Consider the following 18,488-nt stretch of genomic DNA (forward strand, 5'->3'; position numbering starts at 1 on the left):
TAACAGCATTTAACAGCAGAGTGAAATTAACACTTCAACTGTAATTAAGGCTTAATACAGTAGCGACAAAATTAACTAATATTAAACTAACTTGATAATTAAATGCTTTTAAAATGGAAGACCTACCCATTGATAAAATTCCAAATGTCAGAAACATAGGAACAGGAGGAGGATATTTAGTCCATTGAGTCAATTTCACATTCAAATGAGATCATGGCTGATCCATGATCTAACTCTAAATACATTATTTTGCCCTGTAATTGAGAATACTCTTGATTAGCAATAAAATTTCAATATCACCTCAAAAATTAAAAGGAGAATGTCAAACTACCAACACTCTGAAAAGAGAGTTCCCTAATGTCACTCCTGAAAGTTCAGGATCTAAGTTTTAGAAATTGCCCCCTGCTATTTTTTCTGTACAAATCCCTTTTCTTTTTGTTCCTCTTTATAACCTGGAAGCTTCCATCAAATCACTGTTAACCTTCTTAATCACAGGGTTTGTACAATCTCTCTTCATAATTTAACTCTTGGAGTTCAAGTATCATTTTGGTGATTAAACATTACAGTCTCTCCAAGCTCCATATATCCCTTGCTAAGATGTGGTATTACAGCTTCTCAGTACTCCAGAAGTGGTCTAACCAGCATTTTGCACAGTTGCGGCAGGATTTCTATATATTTCTATTACAATTCTGTAGACATAACAGGCAGCATAGCTTCACCTGTTCCGATTATTCCCTTTACCTCTTCAGGACATTTTAATTGATGTGCTAGGACGTTTGCTACAGCAAGGAGTAAAATTGGAAGTAGCGATAGGATCAGATGCAATCAAATCTAAGCGAAGGGATGAAAGAATCCAGAGGTGTGTTGATACATGAGTTTTTGATAATGCCTCGATATTTCGCATTCATTAAATGACTGCCCTCATCCCTTCCTGAAAGCCACATTCACTCAACATCAAGTGTTGTCAGATAAGTGCCCTCAAGCTATCTCTTCAGCAATACTAACTGTAGTTAAAAATTATCCTGACTCACAGTTCGATATCATTCAACCTCTCCAGTGCTTTAACAAAACAAAACTTATTTTCTTCCTTTCAAGTATGAAGGACCACAATCTCAACAATTCATGGGTAGCATTTTAAATCATCCTTCCCATCACTTCCCTCTGACACCATCCCTTCATCCAAGCTCAATCTTTGCTGTATCTTCACAATTCTCTATTCCTGGTCAGAAAGGGAAGTCAATCTGTGCTGAGAAAGTCCTTAGCTTTACTTGTTACACCACATCTCAAAATATTTTGAGCTTGACATGGCACTGATCTCTTCTTCCATCTCATTCATCTCACTGCCCACTTATTTGGCCAGAAATCCCCCCTCACCTCCCTACTCAGGGGACCCACTTGCATGCCTCCAATGTTCTCCCTCTGGTTGGGCACGTTCATCAGAACTTTTACCCTCTCTACATCTTTTTACTGAGAACTGACAATACTCCATTCATCATCCCAACATCTCTTCTTCCCTGATTCATATACAAATATGCAGTGCAACCATTCTTTTAAATCCAACCCTAACACTGGGAAAGCCTCCAAAAATGGTTTTCTGTACAAAATTCAAGGGCTGTAACATCACCCCTCTGGTGAGTGAAAATGCCCTCAACCATGTCTGTTGCATTACCCGCACTTCTGCCCTCACATCCCAACAAAAATAAAGACAGAATCCCCCTTGTCCTCACATATCACCCCACCAACCTCCACATCCTACGTATCATTCTCTGCCACTTCCACCACCTACAATCCTACCCCACAACGAAAGAGATATTTCCCTCCCCACTCCTTTCTGCCTTTCATCAGGACCGCTCCCTACGTGACTCCCTCGTCCGCTCCACACTCCCCACTAATCCCACCACACCCGGTAGCTTTCCCTGCAACCACAGGCAGTGCTACACCTGCCCCTACTCCTCTCCCCTCACCTCCATTCAGGGCACAAAACAAACCTTTCATATCAGACAGGAATTCACCTGCACATCTGTCTACTGTATCCACTGCTCCAATGTGGCCTCCTCTACATCGGTGAGACCAAGCATAGACTCAGACTATTCATAGAGCATCTATACTCTGTATGTGACAAATGATAACACCTTCCGGTCGCCAACCATTTTAACTCTCCCTCCCACTCCCTGGGTGATATGTCCATCCTGGGCCTCCTCTAGTGTCACAGTGACACCATCTGCAAACTGGAGGGACAACACCTCCGATTGTACCTCGGGAGCCGACAGCCCAATGGCCTAAACATGGAATTCACCAGTTTTAAAATTTCCCCACATGCAACCCTCCCTCTCATCCCTGCCTCCTTGACCTGACACAACCTGTCCATCTCTTCCACCTATCCGCCCCTCCCACCCCACTGACCAAACCCCACCACTCCCTACCTGCACTCACCTATCACCATCCCACCTAACTATCCCACTATCCCCAGCCCCACCCCTCCTCTCTCTATTTATTTCCCAGCTCCCTTCCCCCTCCCCATTTCTGAAAAAGGGTCCAGAACTTAAACGTCAACTTTCCTGCTCCTCTGATGCTGCCTGACCTGCTGTGTTTCTCCAGCTCCACACTGTGTTATATCTGACTCCAGCATTGGCAGTTCTTGCTATCTCTGGTAAGATTGGTGCTGTTTTGTCTGGCACATTAATCTCTATTTAGCAGAGGCCAACTCTCTGTTGACAATAGATTAACAGCACCTCATCTTTCAACTGGGCACTACAATTTTCTGGACTCCACGCTAATTTCAACAATTTTAAATCATAATCTTTGTTCCCAACCAACCCCCACTTCTCCCCCCAATTTTGTTTATTTTGTCTCGTCAGTTTAGCTATTTAACTCTTCATTTTCTCCATTTCCTTTTCTTCACTTCCTTAAGACAAATATTCAAAATTTGCCATTCACAGTTCCACAAGACACGTTTTTGTTAGGTTAGTATGCAAGGACATTAATCAGGAAAGCTAACAAAATGTTATGTTTTATTTCAAGGGGAATTAATTCAAAAGTAGGAAGGCTATGCTTCAGTTATATAGAGCACTGGTGAGGTTGCATCTAGCATACCGTATTCAGTAATGGTCACCATACTTACAGATGAATGTTAATGTATTGGAAGAAGTTCACTCGACTAATACCTGGAATGAGCAGAATGCCTTATGAGGAAAGGCTAAACACGTTGGGCTTGTATCCTCTGGAATTTAGAAGAGCCAAATGTGACTTCATTGAAACACAGGATTGTAAGAGGCTTGACCAGCTGCATGTCAAAATGATGTTTCCTCTTGTGGGAGAATCTAAATCTAGCGGCCATAGTATAAAAATAAGGGATCACCCATCTAAGATAGAGATGAGGAATCATTTTTTTCTCTGAAAGGATTCCGAATCATTGGAATTCCCTTACTCAAAAGGCAGTGGATGCAGAATCTTTAAATATTTTTTAAGGCAGAGGTAGATAGATTCCTGATTACCACGGGGATAACAGATAATCAGGGGTAAGCAGGAATGTAGAGTTGAGGTTAAAATCAGGTCAGCCATCATCTTCCTGAGTGGAGGAGTAGGCTGAAAGGCCAAGTGGCTTACACTTGCTCCTTAGTCGTACATTTCTAGGTTTCTTTATTTGTCCCTTTACCACTATTTTGGATCTGTATCATTAAATCTTTTTGTTACTTTATACTCTTTGAAACAAAAAAAATCACAGCCTTAGCTTTCAGGGAAAAATTGGAAAACACTATGTACGCAAACAGTGGTAGAAATGCCATTGACAGCATTTAACACTACAACAAAATATATTTGGAACAAAGACAGGAATGTGCAGTTAGTATGCAAATCAGCCAAAAACACACTGAATGTCACTGGAACAAGCTTGAGAGGTTATAAGACCTTCTCCTCTTCCTACGTTTAAAAAACGTTTTTAAATACAAATTCGTAAGGATATAGAGTGACAAAAATTTGCACCAGAATTATTCTAATAAATTGTGAACCATTAATTTCATACACACCTCTAAAAGGGAGCACTGAATAGAGGGAGATAGTAGGAACTGCAGATGCTGGAGAATCCGAGACAACAAGGTGCAGGGCTGGATGAACACAGCAGGCCAAGCACTTTTCTGATGAAGGGTCTAGGCCCGAAACGTCAGCCTTTCTGCTCCTATGATGCTGCTTGGCCTGCTATGTTCATCCAGCCCTGCACCTTGTTGTCACTGAATAGAGGGAAGTCCTTTCCTATGCAGGGAAAAAAAATTGCAGGAACAGCCACTCTAAGTATACTTAGTTTATAAGCAGCTAAGGGGCAGTTTATACAGTCAGGTGCCTTCACTGTCAAGCACAATGCTGCACATTCACACAATGAGCAGGGCATTGGTGGTTCAAAATCTCAAACATCACAGCCAAAGTTTCCTAACAAAATACATCCCTTGCTGTCGTACAGAATTTGAATTTGTACTCAGGATACTTCACCCTTGAGACATTTGTTCAAGAAATATACTTCTTCAGATTTAGTATTATCAGCAATCAATAACGTGTGGGATTCAATGCACATACGTTTTCCAGCAGCAGTCACATATTTCATCATGACCTTTCAACCTCTGCATTTTGATTTTAAGAAACAAGCCTTAAGCAGAACTGATGAAAGGACAAGAAACCTTTTGACATTTGCATTGCACTACCTGAGGCTAACAGAAGAATTGCAATCACTTGCACTGTATTATCTGGGTACGAAATAACCTGCAATTATTTCTACGGTATCTTCGCATTCTAGATGTTTTCAGAGTCTTAAAATATTGATAAGTTAACATGCATGTCATTGACAATAACATACTGGCCCTAATATTCCCTAGCCAAATTATGGCAGATTATGATCTTTCAGTTGAAACAGAATCTAACTTAGCAGTAGTGTACTATTCTGCTAGCATGGTTTCTTTTGACTTCAATATTATAAACTGCTATATTGACATTTGTATTTTCTACTGAAAAGAAATGACAAAACATGACTAGGTTTAAATTACATCGACAATAGAATCAGTATTAAAAGCAGCAAATAAAATTCTTTCACTACATGAATATATGCAGATTTAAATGGAAAGGAAGCACCAATGAGTGAGTACGTACAACACTGCCAGCTTTAAAAGTGTCACCATTTTAACTTGTGCCCAGCAAAACAGATAGAAACAGTACAGCTACACATACACGATTTTCATAATTCTTTCAAACCAGTTTGGGACAGACAAGTGAAACCATTGCTATAATTATAGTTTACGAATTAATAATTAAGATGTGAATGATTTCATTTTTATTAGTGCTACTTCAATCTTCCACCACAACTGAGTCATTCATCACAGCGCACCTTTTCTCAATTAGTGCAGAATCTCAACCATGAGAAAATGCAAAGATAGTTCCAAAAGTCCAAATTCCTTCTCCCAAAAACAGCACCTGCAATTTTCACAAGGTAGGTGAAGGGGGGGGTGGATTCCAAATTGCACATCACTAGTTCCTGGAAGCAACTGCCCATATATAGCAGCAGTTGTCATCAGTCCTCTCTGATTTTGGTCAGCTAGGGTTGTAGAACATGACAAAAAAGTTAATTACACCTTGTAGGATAAGGTCCACACTTTGTGGAGTTGCATGGAAAAGAAGGTACCCTTTTCAATATAGTCCCAGAGCACTTTTGCCGGAAGTAATGTGCCCTTTGGAGTTGTTAAAGGTAAACATCAAAGTTTATAAAAAGTTTTAAAAACTTATTTGTACTATCCCATCAAAAAGCAACCACCAAAAGGAGCCACTAAGACATTTAAAACTCCTGGTCTTAAAATATTTTGGGGAAATCTCCGAAGTGTTCATAGAAAATCAGAGCTTGCTATTTCACACTGTCTTTTTTATACAGCCATTACTGGTCCTCATTATTAGTGCTGCACAAACTACTTTCACAACCTTCTACTATCACAGTTGTGCATCTCTCAGTTCACAATCTTATTGATAGCTCCAAGTGCTTACACATTGTTTGAAACAGGACAATAAACTCCAATGCTTGTTTTTGAGAGAAATTACAAGTAGTTGAATGTAATGAACTGTTTTATCTGTTTTATTTTAAATTAATTAGAGTTACTTTTTCCTTCATTGTGAATTCTTCAGCATATACTTAAGTATTTTAATCTCACCGTTGGTTCAGAGGTCTGTCCATGGTAGATCCTCAGTGAGTTGACATGGTAGATGTAACAGCAAAGGGGGATGAATGGTGAGGCAAGGGTTGACATGAATGGCACTAAGTTAGTACAGGGTCTAGGGTGAAGGCATGGACAGCACAAGGAGCCGCGGGGGGGGGGGGGGTTGGGCATTGTTGGTAGAGTGCATGATTGGCGCGGGACAACAGGGATGGCATTATACGGTGATGGCCAGAGGATAATTTGCACGTTATTCATTCAGGCCAGCCTTGTGCCTAGTCCAACACTGCTCCTTGCAGCCTTTGTGTGTTTCTGGATGTCATCTACCATGGGCCTAAAGTGGTGTTGTAGCTTAGTAAGAATACTTCTAGGAGTTAAAACTAAAGGGGAAAAGTAATCTCCCTTGTAATGATGCTGCAGAATGAACAAAAACAAATAACCAAAAAATATGAAATATTGAGGAAAGTAGCATGTTACAGCAGCTATGCATTCCAGCCCAAATGGTGAAACATTAGTTCACAGCTGTAATTATCATTCAAACTAATTCCAAATCTCTTCTGCACTGTTGCAAGAGTATTATCTCCAGTTACAGCAAACCAACTCCTCATGACCACTGGAAAGCATTTGGGAGCCCACAAGCTCTCAAGTTTTCTCCACATACTTAAAAAGGGGACTTAGAATCTCCAACACTAAACTGCACTTTTCCCATCCTTATCACTCGAATTTATTTTTAGTACTATTCTTTTCACCAGTAAAAGCTAATATCGCATCTCCGGTTATGAGCAACGTACTTACCTCTTCTGGTAACTTCTAAGAAGTCAACATAACCTCAGAACAAAAAGCAAGCTTTCAGTAACTGAACACAATACCACAGTCTACATAAAAATACACACTTCTTATAATATCATGTAAAACAGTTCTTGAAACACAGGAAATATGCAGGCTATTCAGCCAAACATACCTGCTTCAGCATCCAATTAGTTCATAATCAGTCTGTACTTAACACCACATAACCTTCTTAGTTCCATATCGTTTGAGGGTATAATTTACAAAAGTCTACTGATCTCAGTCTTGAAAGGTCAATTATCCCCATATCTAAAATCCTTTTGGAGAACAATATTCCAGGTTTCTACAGTCTGCAAGAACAATTTTTAGATGAAAAGATATACAGAAACTCCAGAATTAGCTGCAGTGTGCTGCATGCTGGAATATTTTTTAAAATGACATCGCTGTTACAGGTTGGTCTTAAAAATCTAAGGCAGACCTGAAAACAGTGAGTTTATTCTCACTCTTTTAAAACCAAGTCACAATTATCAGGATTGGCTTTCAGCTGCTCTGAACCGTATATTCAAATTGACTAGCAAAAACAGGCAGATTCATTGAACTTCAGAGCTGCGAATGTGAACAGCTTTAGTTGAATACCTTTTGTGCGACAAAACGTCCTGAAAAAAATTTCACCAGGTGTCCTTTTAAAGCTTTATTAAATAGAATATTTAACTCAAATATATTTTCCTTTTGTTACAGTGTCTAGTTAACTAAATATCATCATAATTAGCAATACTGCAGTAAGTCAGGCATTAAATCTGTGAAGTACCACATTTGGTCTGTCTATAGCAGAAGTGGCATGCTTTTCTTATTCTAAACAAGCACCATAACCACACCAACTCACTGAAATTCACTTCCCCACAAAACAAAGCAAGTCTGATTTTATTTTATTTTCCAAAGTGGTCCCAACCATTAAAAATAAAAACAATTGTGCATTTACTAGTTATAATAATTAAGAAGCAGGTATTAATTACTTCTGAAATTACTAAATATGTCTAGTTTATGCATGGTATTTCACATTTCAAAACAGCTGTTCATTTTCAGAGGGCTGTCTGCCTGAAGCACATTTTTCTCCTTGCAAATACATTGAACTTGATTGCACCTTGATTGCCTGAGGCCCTATTTTCTGCAGATGCACACAGTCATTTGCATTGCATTTCTGTGCTCGCCTTTATTTGCCTTCTGTTGTCACTTGACTGTTTCATTCAGTATTAATTATACGTATTTTTTTTAAATCTTCAATTTAAATTGGACAGAACACACCTAACATTATTTTACATTCCCAGTGAAAAAGACAAGACTTGCATGACTATTAGTAATATCACAGCTGATCTGGGTTTGTTTGAAAGATTGAACACTGAAGCCTGAATTGGATTCTTGACCTCACCTGGTACTAGCAAGTCCGACAAGTTAACTCTTGACTAAATGACTACATTCCTCGGAGAGAAATCTGGCCTCTAATACCAGCAAACCTATTAAACATTCAATCAACATTCCAATTTTGACTGGTAAGAGTCATCTAGACTGAAAATGTTAGCTTATTCTCTCTCCATGGATGCTGATTGACCCGCTGCAATCTCTAGCATTTGTTTTCAGCACAGATTCCAGCATTTGCAGTAATATGCTCCTTCCAATTACTGCCTTCCTAGTACTTCTTTTTTTTAAAAATGCAAAATTGTAATAGAACAAAAAGGATGATGGAATTCTGCGACTATATTTTTTGGAAAATGTTTGAAACAGATTTCCACCCAGCCTCTAACAAATACCTACTTATCCTTTTCCAAACATTTTACACGCCATTTTTAAATCAAACCAGATCAAATATAACCAGCACACTTAATCAACAATTAGCAACTTAACCAAATAAGTAGCACATTTTCTTCTTGTTAACGGAACCTCACTCAAATCTGGACTCAGTTAATATTGCAGACACGCTCCCCTTTCTTTGCTAGCCATTTCAGATCCTACGTGACAATACTTTGGGCAATTCTAATCTAATTCACATCAAGAATAGCCCAAATGGATAAAACAAAGTGATTCAGAGTTTATCATAACAAAGCAGTCAAAAGCTAATGAGCCTGGTGTAAAAGGTGAAGCTATTTTAAAACTAGGATTCAGACATATTATGGGCAAATTGTGGGAGCATTACTGTTTACTTTCTGAATGCAAACCTGATTTAGGAGTACTTGATGGATGTTCCATGTATAATACATTTTTTAATACAAAAATAAATATGATTCATAACCATTATTATTTACAGACCAAAAATAAGGGCAGTATCTTTACTGTATATGAAAAAAAAACTGTTACATCAGATAAATAAGGTAACATATAAGGTGTCATATATTTGGATTTCCAAAAGGCTTTTGATAAGGTACTACATAATGCATCCATGACTATAGTCAGAACATGTGAGGTCAGAGGACAAATAGTAGAAAACATAGCGAGCTCTCAAACTAACAGAAAACAAACTAGAGTTAAAGGCATTTACTCAGACAGCAAAAGACAGGAAGTAGTATTCTTCAGGGAAGGTGCACAGATGACCATTGTTCACTATTTATAATGAACAATTTGGATTTGGAAATCAGAAATAGAGTTCCAACATTTACAGAGGACACCAAATGGAGAAGTTTAGCTAATAAAGGAAGTCTGTGAAAAAACAGAAGATATTAACATATTTGCAAAATGAGCATGCAAATGGAAAATGAGCTTCATTACAAATACGTGTGTGATGGTACATTTTAGCAAAAGGAAAAAAAAAGATATTCCATAGAAAAGTAAGTGCCTAAATGGAGTGGATCTTCGGGTACAAATACACAGTTATTAAAAATAGCAACAGCAGATTACTATGGTCATTTTAAAAAGGCAAATGAAGCACTAATGTTCCTTTCTATAGGAATAGAACTGAAAGCATAATGATTATGTTAAAAAGAACCTGAGTTAGACCAAACTGCATCAATTTGAACAGTTCCATTTCCCATATAATAAAGAAGACATACAGACACTGGAGAAAGAGCAAGGATAATTTATGAGAACTACATCAGAACTGAGAAGTCATACAGGCTGAGCTCTTCACTCCAGAAAATAGAAAATCATGCAGTTATTTCATGCCTTTCATGACTACTGGATATTCTAATATGCTTTACAACGAATTAAGTACTTTTGAAGTGTAGACTCTGGTACAAACCAATGGTTGAACTGATACAAGCCTTAAAATTTTTGAAAGATTCAAGCATTAAGGTTATGAATGGCTTAGCACGGCTGATATGGGAACAATATTTCCTTTTGCTGAGAAGAGGGAGACTGTGGGCACAATTCTAAGATAGTCATCAATAAATTAGTAGAGAATTCAGGAGAAACCTCTTTATCTAAGGAGTGAACACAAAGTGCAATGTGTTATGGAAATAGTTGTTAAAGCAACTGGCATAAACATATTTAGAAAATGTTTGAGAAACACGAGGGAGAAAGGAACAGAAGAATGGTGCAGTAAAATTAAACAGGATGGGAAGTGGCTCATCAGCACATAAATATCAGCATGGACTAGTTGAAGAAAATGGTCAGTTTGCAAGATGCAAATACTGTGTATCTTCAAAGAATATTCCAATGTTGATGAAATACATTAATTTTTTATGGCTCAAAGCTTAAATGATAAATACTACAACTGAATTTGAAAAATTTCAACTGTAAAAGTCTCAATTTTACAATTGTTTTTAATTAATTTAAAAAAAAACAAAAAAAAGAGAACACTGAAATATTTATAGAAATCTGGGCAACTGCTATTTCTTTTTACCCAGTTATATTTCTCACCTCAAACAGTGAAAATAATGTCTTAGTCCATATGGTCCATACTAAAAAAGTTAGAATTGAGAATTTTTAAAATTATGACAAGCGATAATTTCAGCTGAACAACTTCTCTGGCTTTTAAAAAAATTGTTCTAACTCTGGAGTCTTATTTCTTCCAAAGAAAATTAGTTTGAGTCTTTTTTAAAACAAAAAAAAGAAAATACTTTTTGAATTTTATCTCTTTTCCTTAATTCTATTTGTATTTTCAATCATTCGTTCATATTCTGTATATCAGGTAAATAGTGCCTTTATACCACCTGGTTTGACACCAATTGTTTGAAGAATCACATTTTTGTCCTATTCCACATGCCACAGATTCCCTCTCAATGGTATCATGCTGAATAAGACAATGAGTAAAAGAAATTTCCACTGTAGGCAAACAAAAATTCTCTGGATGTTAGAGGTGAATGGAAAGCTCTGTTCTTCGACTGCAAAGAACTGAAGCCAGACCGTCAATTAAGCAATGATGAAAAAAAAGTACTGAATATCCAAAAGATGTTGTTCAAGTAGGAGGAATTCAAAGGTGATGGTATTTCCACAACATTGTGCCTCTTGCCTTTTTTGCTAGTAAAGAATTCTAGGGGATGATACTATTAAAGTCACCTCAGTGACTTTTTGCAGTGTGTCCTCTCGATCTTGCGCGCTGCCAGCACAGTGCATCAATGGTTGCAGCAGGTGAATAGAGACCAGTGCTGGGACACTGATTGAACAAAGTGCTCTGAGATAGTGTTGCACATCTTACTTGTGAAGCTGACCTGTCTAAGCCGCGAGTCAGTATTCTAATATATGCCCAAGTTCAGACCTATTAAATTTTGGAGAGAACCAATGAGTGGTCAACAAGTCATTCACTCAAAGTATCCAATTTCCACCTACATTGGTGATAAAGATGGTCAAGTTCAACTTCTGGTTAATGGTGACCCCTCTCCTCACATGCAAGATGTTGTTGGTGGGGTACTCAATATTGCTGATGCCGTTGAAAATCAAAGAGAAATGGATAATCTCTTGTTTGCTCCAGATGGTTAATACTGACCAGTTAGCATTTCTCAGCACAAGCCTGGATGTTTTCAAGATTCTGCTGTACCTGTAGTCTGGCATAAGCTACTTCATTATAGATGATTTAAAAGCAGAGTTGTGCACTCAAGAAACATAGCAATCAGTCCCACAAACGATCTTAAGCAAAATGAAAAAGGCCATCAACAAAGCAGATGAAGATACAAAAAAAAAACAGAAATTTCTGGGAAAACTCAGCATTCATTTGTGGAGAGAAAGCAGAGTTCAGAACTGACACTGAAGGGTTATTGGACCCAAAACATTAACTCTGCTTTCTCTCCACAGATGCTGCCGGACCTGCTGATTTTGCCAGCAATTTCTGTTTTTCTTTCTGATTTCCAGCATCCACAGTTCATTGCTTTTTTTTAAAGCAGCTGAAGATAACTGAGCCAAGAAGAATTCTGTGAAGAACTTCAGCAGTTTTTTTCCCAACACTGTGCCAAAAGGCCTCAAACAACCAATCATCTTCCATTACGTCAGGTACAACTCCAGTAACTGAAACAATCTTCCACGTGCAGATTTGTTGGGGTTCTTGGTGTCACGTTTGATTTAATGATGATTTGATGTGGACAGAAGCTACCTTCCCCTTTTCTGATATTTAGCACTTTATTGTCATTTCAACGTCAAAACTGTGCTGCAATCTAAAGTTGCTTTGGTCTGGCAGAATCCAAACTGAGCAATAACAAGGCTAATTGTTAGTACATGTTTCAGCAAGGATCAAATAATGGCTCCTTCCATTGCTTTGCCGTCAATTGACAGGAAGCTTACAGGATAAATCTAATCCAGTCAATTACTGCATGCAGTTTTTGTGTGGAACATACCTGGGCACACTGTTCCACAATGCTAGGGTAATGTGTGTTTGGTGACAGGTCTTTACCACTACAGTCAAGTTACTTTGTGATCAGGAAAGGTAGTTGAGAGGACTTTACAAAGAGTTTGTCCCATTTTCTTCCTTTAAATGAAGACACCATGCTTACAAAAGGGAAAGTAAAAAGCTATGGAAGCAGCAAAGACTAAAATATTGAGGTAGTACACACTTTTTTAAAATAGATAGTTCTGAAGGCATTATTTATGATTCAGTCATGCAGTAGCTTACTATGATGATGCAATTTACAACTAAGTGATCGGTTTGTTCTTGTCAGTGTTCCCATGTAATAAGTTTCTGATCTCAGTCAAGTTCTCTCATGGAAGGGCTGAGTAGAAGAAAAGAGAAAATGCTCAATCTATGCATCCCTTAATAAAACTAAGATACTTCTACTTGATAGTTGCACTAAGAGAAAATTAGCACTATGCAACCTCCTACTTCAAACTTTGCTATCCCGTCAAACAGCATGTAGGATTTTCAAATCTACCATCAGCTCACAAGGACAACAAATAAATGCCCTTCCTCCTGACAAAATTATACATTTGAGTTTTTATATATCTTCCTAGCCCAGGTAACAATGGACAAATGGTGTTGGTGCCGTACGCTGTACTTCTATGACCAACTGTTCCTATTGGTTTGAAACAGAAGATGCTGGAAATACTCAGGAAGTCTGGCAGTAAAAGCAGAGACAGACACCGGGTTAACATTTCAAGTTGATAACCTTTTCCAGCTGAGAAACGGTCAAGAAATGAAACTGGATTTTAACAAGTACAGAAACAGGAAAAGGTGGAGCAGGCAAAAGAACAGTGAAGGCCTGGGATAATGTGGAAACCAAAAGTGGTCAAATGATGGGAACTACATTAATAACGATTTTTTTTTTAATAAATCTAAAAATGGGTCTAGAGTAGCTGGCCATTGGAAATTATTATTTACAGCTGCTGGCCAAAAAACACAAAATGGGAGCCTAAGTTATGAGTACAACTATCTTGGATCAATGTTAAGTTTGGAAGATTGTAGATGCCAAATCAAACAATGTAAATGCTGCTCTAGGAGTATCTGTTGAGCGTCAGTGCAACTGTAGGAGGGGGAAAGACAAAAGTCATAATGGAAGAGGAGTGAAAAATTAAAATGACAAGCAACTCGAAGCTCAAGGGTCAGGTGGAATAGACAAAAAGGTTCTGGAAAGCAGTCATACAATCTGTATGCGATCTTCCAAATGTAGAGACAGCTTTGACAGCAAAGAATAGACTGTGCTAAATTGAACTACAAATAAAATCACAGTTACTGCAAGGATTGTTTGATATGGTGGACACTGGGAAGGGAGAGGGGAAAAAGTCAAACATTTCCCTTGTGTTTGCAGTGATAGGGACGTGGTGTTGGGAGGTGATCAAGGGGTGGATTGGGGTGTGCCAGAGAGAACAGTCCCTTCAGAACGCTGATAGGCAAGGGAAAGGAAAGGAAAGGAAAGATGTGCTTGTTAGTGGTACCATTATCAAAGTGGCAGAAATGCAGGACGGTGATCTATTGAATGTGAAGATCGCTGGCTACAAAATGAGGACAAGGAGAAAACTATCTTGTTTCTGGGAGGGAGGGCAAGGGTGAGAGCAAGACTTTCAGGAAATAGTACAGCCTTCTGAACTCAACAATCAGTTCAACAATTGCGGATCATAATATCTACCAAATGTAAACACCCATAATTCTTTCTCTGTATTTCTTTAAAATCAAATCAATTTCATTGCTATATATTTTCCAATTCAGATGTAGCTTAAACACCTTAAACTTTAGTTCTGTTTGCCTTTCCACAGATTTTGACTGATTTGTTAAATGCATTCAACACTTTTTGTCTTTATTTTAGATTTCAAGCATTGCCATATTTTGCTTTTGTTTCTATTGGATAGTTCACGATAGATATTGGCAGAGACCTAGGCTCCTTGTTCAGAAAATCATTCCAGATATGAAAAGAAATTGCGTTTGTATTGATCAGCAAGAATGCAGTTGATACAAAAAAAAAACTTGAATGTCTCTTTTTGCACATTGATATTGTATATGAAAAGGTACTGCAACAAAAATAGTATCAAGTTACTATAATATTACAATTTACAGATCGTAGCTAAATACTTATATCTCAAATGAAAATAATGAAACTCAGAATGTTGAGAGAGAGAGAGAGAGCGAGCACACAAGGGAGTGAAATTCTTTTTGAAGCAGACATTGTTATTACAATAAAAATGATGCAATGATTTTAAACAGTCATACATAATTCCTATACACCATGTGAACAGTGCACTCACAAGAACACATTTGAATCCATAATTCTTGGCCTTTGCCTTGTGAATTCAGTATACCTTGTTGTTTATTGCCTCTGTACCATGGATGACTCGAGAGACACCAATTACTTTAAGTCTTGGATTGATTATACCCCTTCACTTCACAAAATTGTGTAAGTGCTGTGTGAATTGGAGTCTTCCACCAAAAAAGGTGCAGATGGATAGTCAACTGTCATTATAACATCTTTCATACTGTCACTTCTGGGAAAACAGTATTCAATTATGGCTACTTGTGCAGAATTTTGTTTTAACCAAGCAGTGCTGCACTGTTAATTTAGCTAAAGCATTATTAAAATAAAACTAAACATATCTATACAAAAAAGTTGAATGCGGCATAAGTGTGAGAAATAATAGTTTCTCTCAATGTGCCAAAATACACTCCCAACTGACTCATTGTGGTGTCAGACTGTAAAATAAAGTTTTGCAATCTGTTTATTTATTCACATTCAAAGATAAAGTTTGGAGCAATCAGAATTTCCTTTGACACAAAGCTCGGTGGTAATAAAGCAGTTATGTCTTGCTTAGAGAAATAACAGTAAAGTTGCATTTTCTATAAGAAGCAAAACTACACTGCAGGCTCAGTTCAGTTTTTAGTATAAACATGCAGTGACCCCCGCTACAGAGTGGAGATGTTTTAAAGAATACATGATCATATACAAATTATTTTGGTCAACATAAATGCAACTTCATGCAGTTCTTTATTATATTTTTAGAATAAATCCCAAACATAGGGTCGTACCAGCGGCACAAATTTAACACATCAAGTTGCCAATCCATGCTGTTATCATGGCTAGGTGCCAAACTCTTACTCACACTTCCTAGAAATAATAAAGTAAGCAAGCTTCAGAAATGCTCAATGCTTCAGAGAGAGAGTCCATAAATTCACAAAATTACTTCCTGATAAATGCATTAACCAACATACCAATGATTTTTTGAGATTTGCAATATTAGGTTGAGGCATTTTCTCTTTTCAAGAGAAGTGACGTGTTTTATACAACTGGTCAATCATAGGTTACAAACTATACACAGTGTCTACAAATAAAAATAGGGCAACATGAGAGTGTAAGAAAAAATAAAGTGCATTTCAAGTCATATTAACACTATTAGATTTATTGTTATACTCCTAATTTAGAAAGCAATTCAAGCTTTACATTTAGACATACCAGGCATTAATTCTTCACTATACTACTAAAATTGATTTTAAATAGTTAAGAACCATGTTACAGCTTCAATTTAAAACAGAAATCTCTAAATTAGACCATTTTATCTATTAATCATCATTATTTTTCATACAAATCAAGTGAGTAGGAAGGTGATCAACATTAAGCTGGTAACTTTGACCATTTTAATTAAAATTAGCTTATCTACTCTCCACTTCAACACCTCTTCCACATTTTAAAGACTCATCTGTGCATAATATTAACGACAGCACAAAAATTTTGCAATGATTTACTATGGCTGTAATATTTTCTGATTTTTCTAACAAGTTGCCAACTACTGATAAATTTTCAAAATTTCAATTTTTTGGTGTGAAGTTGTGACCAAGCACCTTGAGAAGTGCTTAGCATTCATCACCTAAGCAAGAACTTCAATCTTAATCAGAAACTATGCATTTACTCACATCTATATGTCATTTCAATCACAATGCACTGATGAATCAGATTAAAATATTATTGTATCACTCAAATCAAAGTATTTCAAACTTTAAATTTTTTAAAATGTGATAATTATTGTTATCAGAACATTTACATTAAAAGGTTTAATTTAACACTAGTAATAAGGTTTGAATGAATACGTAATACAACTCATGTTACTCATTTGATAGTCACCCATGATTATTGTTTGAGAAAGACTTAATGAAGAATTGCAGCTGTATACACCAGACTAGAATTACTTCTAAAATAACCATTTATTGCCACTACACTAAAGTATGTGCATACGGTTATAAATGCTAACCAGCTATGGTTATAAATGTTGCTGAGATAAGTCATGCTTTATGGGGTGAAGAGGGTAAGAGGGTGGGGCCACGTAGTAAGTTATCAGCGACTTTTAACATAAATGATCAAAACAATGTACAACTAGGCCAAAAAGCTGTTATTACTAAAGAAGCGATCTCAATGTTTTTTGACTATGATATTTAATGTTTTAAAAAAAACACGGTATCATTCCAGGCAATAACGTTACCATGGATTAGATCTTTAAACAAAAATGTCAGACGTCCTCAGCAAGCATCGCTACCAATGTGTTTTAATGCATTCAATTCGCGTGTCATCTACTTGAACCTACTTGAACATCTTAACCTGTCATTTTGTTTTCTCCTTCCTTACCTGACGAAACCGATGAGCCAGACAAACTCGAGTTACTTGATGCCATTTTCGAGGTGTTTCTTCTTTAAATTTTATTAAAATTTAATGCTGACAGATCGATGGTCTTCTACATGTTGTGGCGGTATTACCCATTTCAAACCACTTCCTGAACTGTCAAATTCGAAGTGTGTTGCCTGAACGCGTTTTTCTTCAAACTCCCCCTCTTGGGGCAGACCTTCTGTGCAAGTCGTGGACAGACACTGCGATACAACGTCTCCAACAGAGACAGGGAGGTTGCGATACAACGTTTCCAACTCGATGATCGGTGTAGAAAAGTAGGGAGCGCTGTAATCACTGTGACAGAGCTGTTTGCCTATTTAACTGTTGATTTAAAAACTGTGGCAGGGCGGTTCATATCCAACACAGGCATTAAGAACCACTTGGCAAAATAAAACCCCAGGACAGAGAAAACAACGCGCACACCAAATGAACCACAAAGACTCTTACAAATACGAGGAAGGTCTTTTTGAAATGCGAAGGTTACAACCAATCGCCAACGCCATTTCCAACAGTTTCACAACACTGTGGCCACACGTTACCATGTGTAAAACCCAAAGCAGAGGAACATTGTCGCCAGCCCGACCGGAGGCTGCAAACAGTGGAATCTGCTGGACAGTCTACTCGATCGCAGCGCCTTCTGGAATTTGTAGTTCCCCTGTTTCCGACAGCTCTATGGCACGTGAAGCAGAAAGGGTACTGACGAACTACAACTTCCGTCATACACCGCGATCGCAACTCAGCTTCTGCAGCAGCTCGGAGCTGATTGGAGCTATTTTCTTTCCTAGAGTTTATTTGTTGTGCGTCCAATAAATCCCTGCAAAGTAATTTATTAAATGTCTCATGCTTTTCCCTGATATTTTGCTCATGCGTTTCAGCCAACTTTTAGAATAACTTCTTAAAAGTCTTTTGTTAAATTAATAGAAATCAATTTAATTCATCTCCGCTTCTGGGAAGGGATATGGACTGTCCCTCATTTCTCATATATATGGTATTTAAGGCAATATGGCAAGAAAATTCTAACATCATCTTT

The 18,488-nt window shown here is 37.5% G+C and overlaps 1 protein-coding gene across 2 annotated transcripts in view; it reads right to left on the reverse strand.

The window, feature by feature from the left end:
• chn2 (chimerin 2) overlaps positions 1-17,894 on the reverse strand; it is a 346,878-nt gene extending 328,984 nt beyond the window's left edge. Inside the window, exon 1 of one of the 2 annotated variants that reach the window (XM_048616382.1) lies at positions 17,420-17,894. In XM_048616382.1, the coding sequence (XP_048472339.1) occupies positions 17,420-17,465 (46 nt within the window). In that variant the 5' untranslated portion in view covers positions 17,466-17,894. Of the gene's footprint in view, positions 1-16,921; positions 16,988-17,419 lie in introns of those variants that run through there. The other variant, XM_048616390.1, reaches the window with a different exon arrangement.
• Positions 17,895-18,488: the final 594 nt, after the last annotated feature.

The sequence above is a fragment of the Rhincodon typus genome, chromosome 2 (genome assembly GCF_021869965.1).
Source record: "Rhincodon typus isolate 14 chromosome 2, sRhiTyp1.1, whole genome shotgun sequence".
Taxonomy (NCBI): Eukaryota; Metazoa; Chordata; class Chondrichthyes; order Orectolobiformes; family Rhincodontidae; genus Rhincodon; species Rhincodon typus.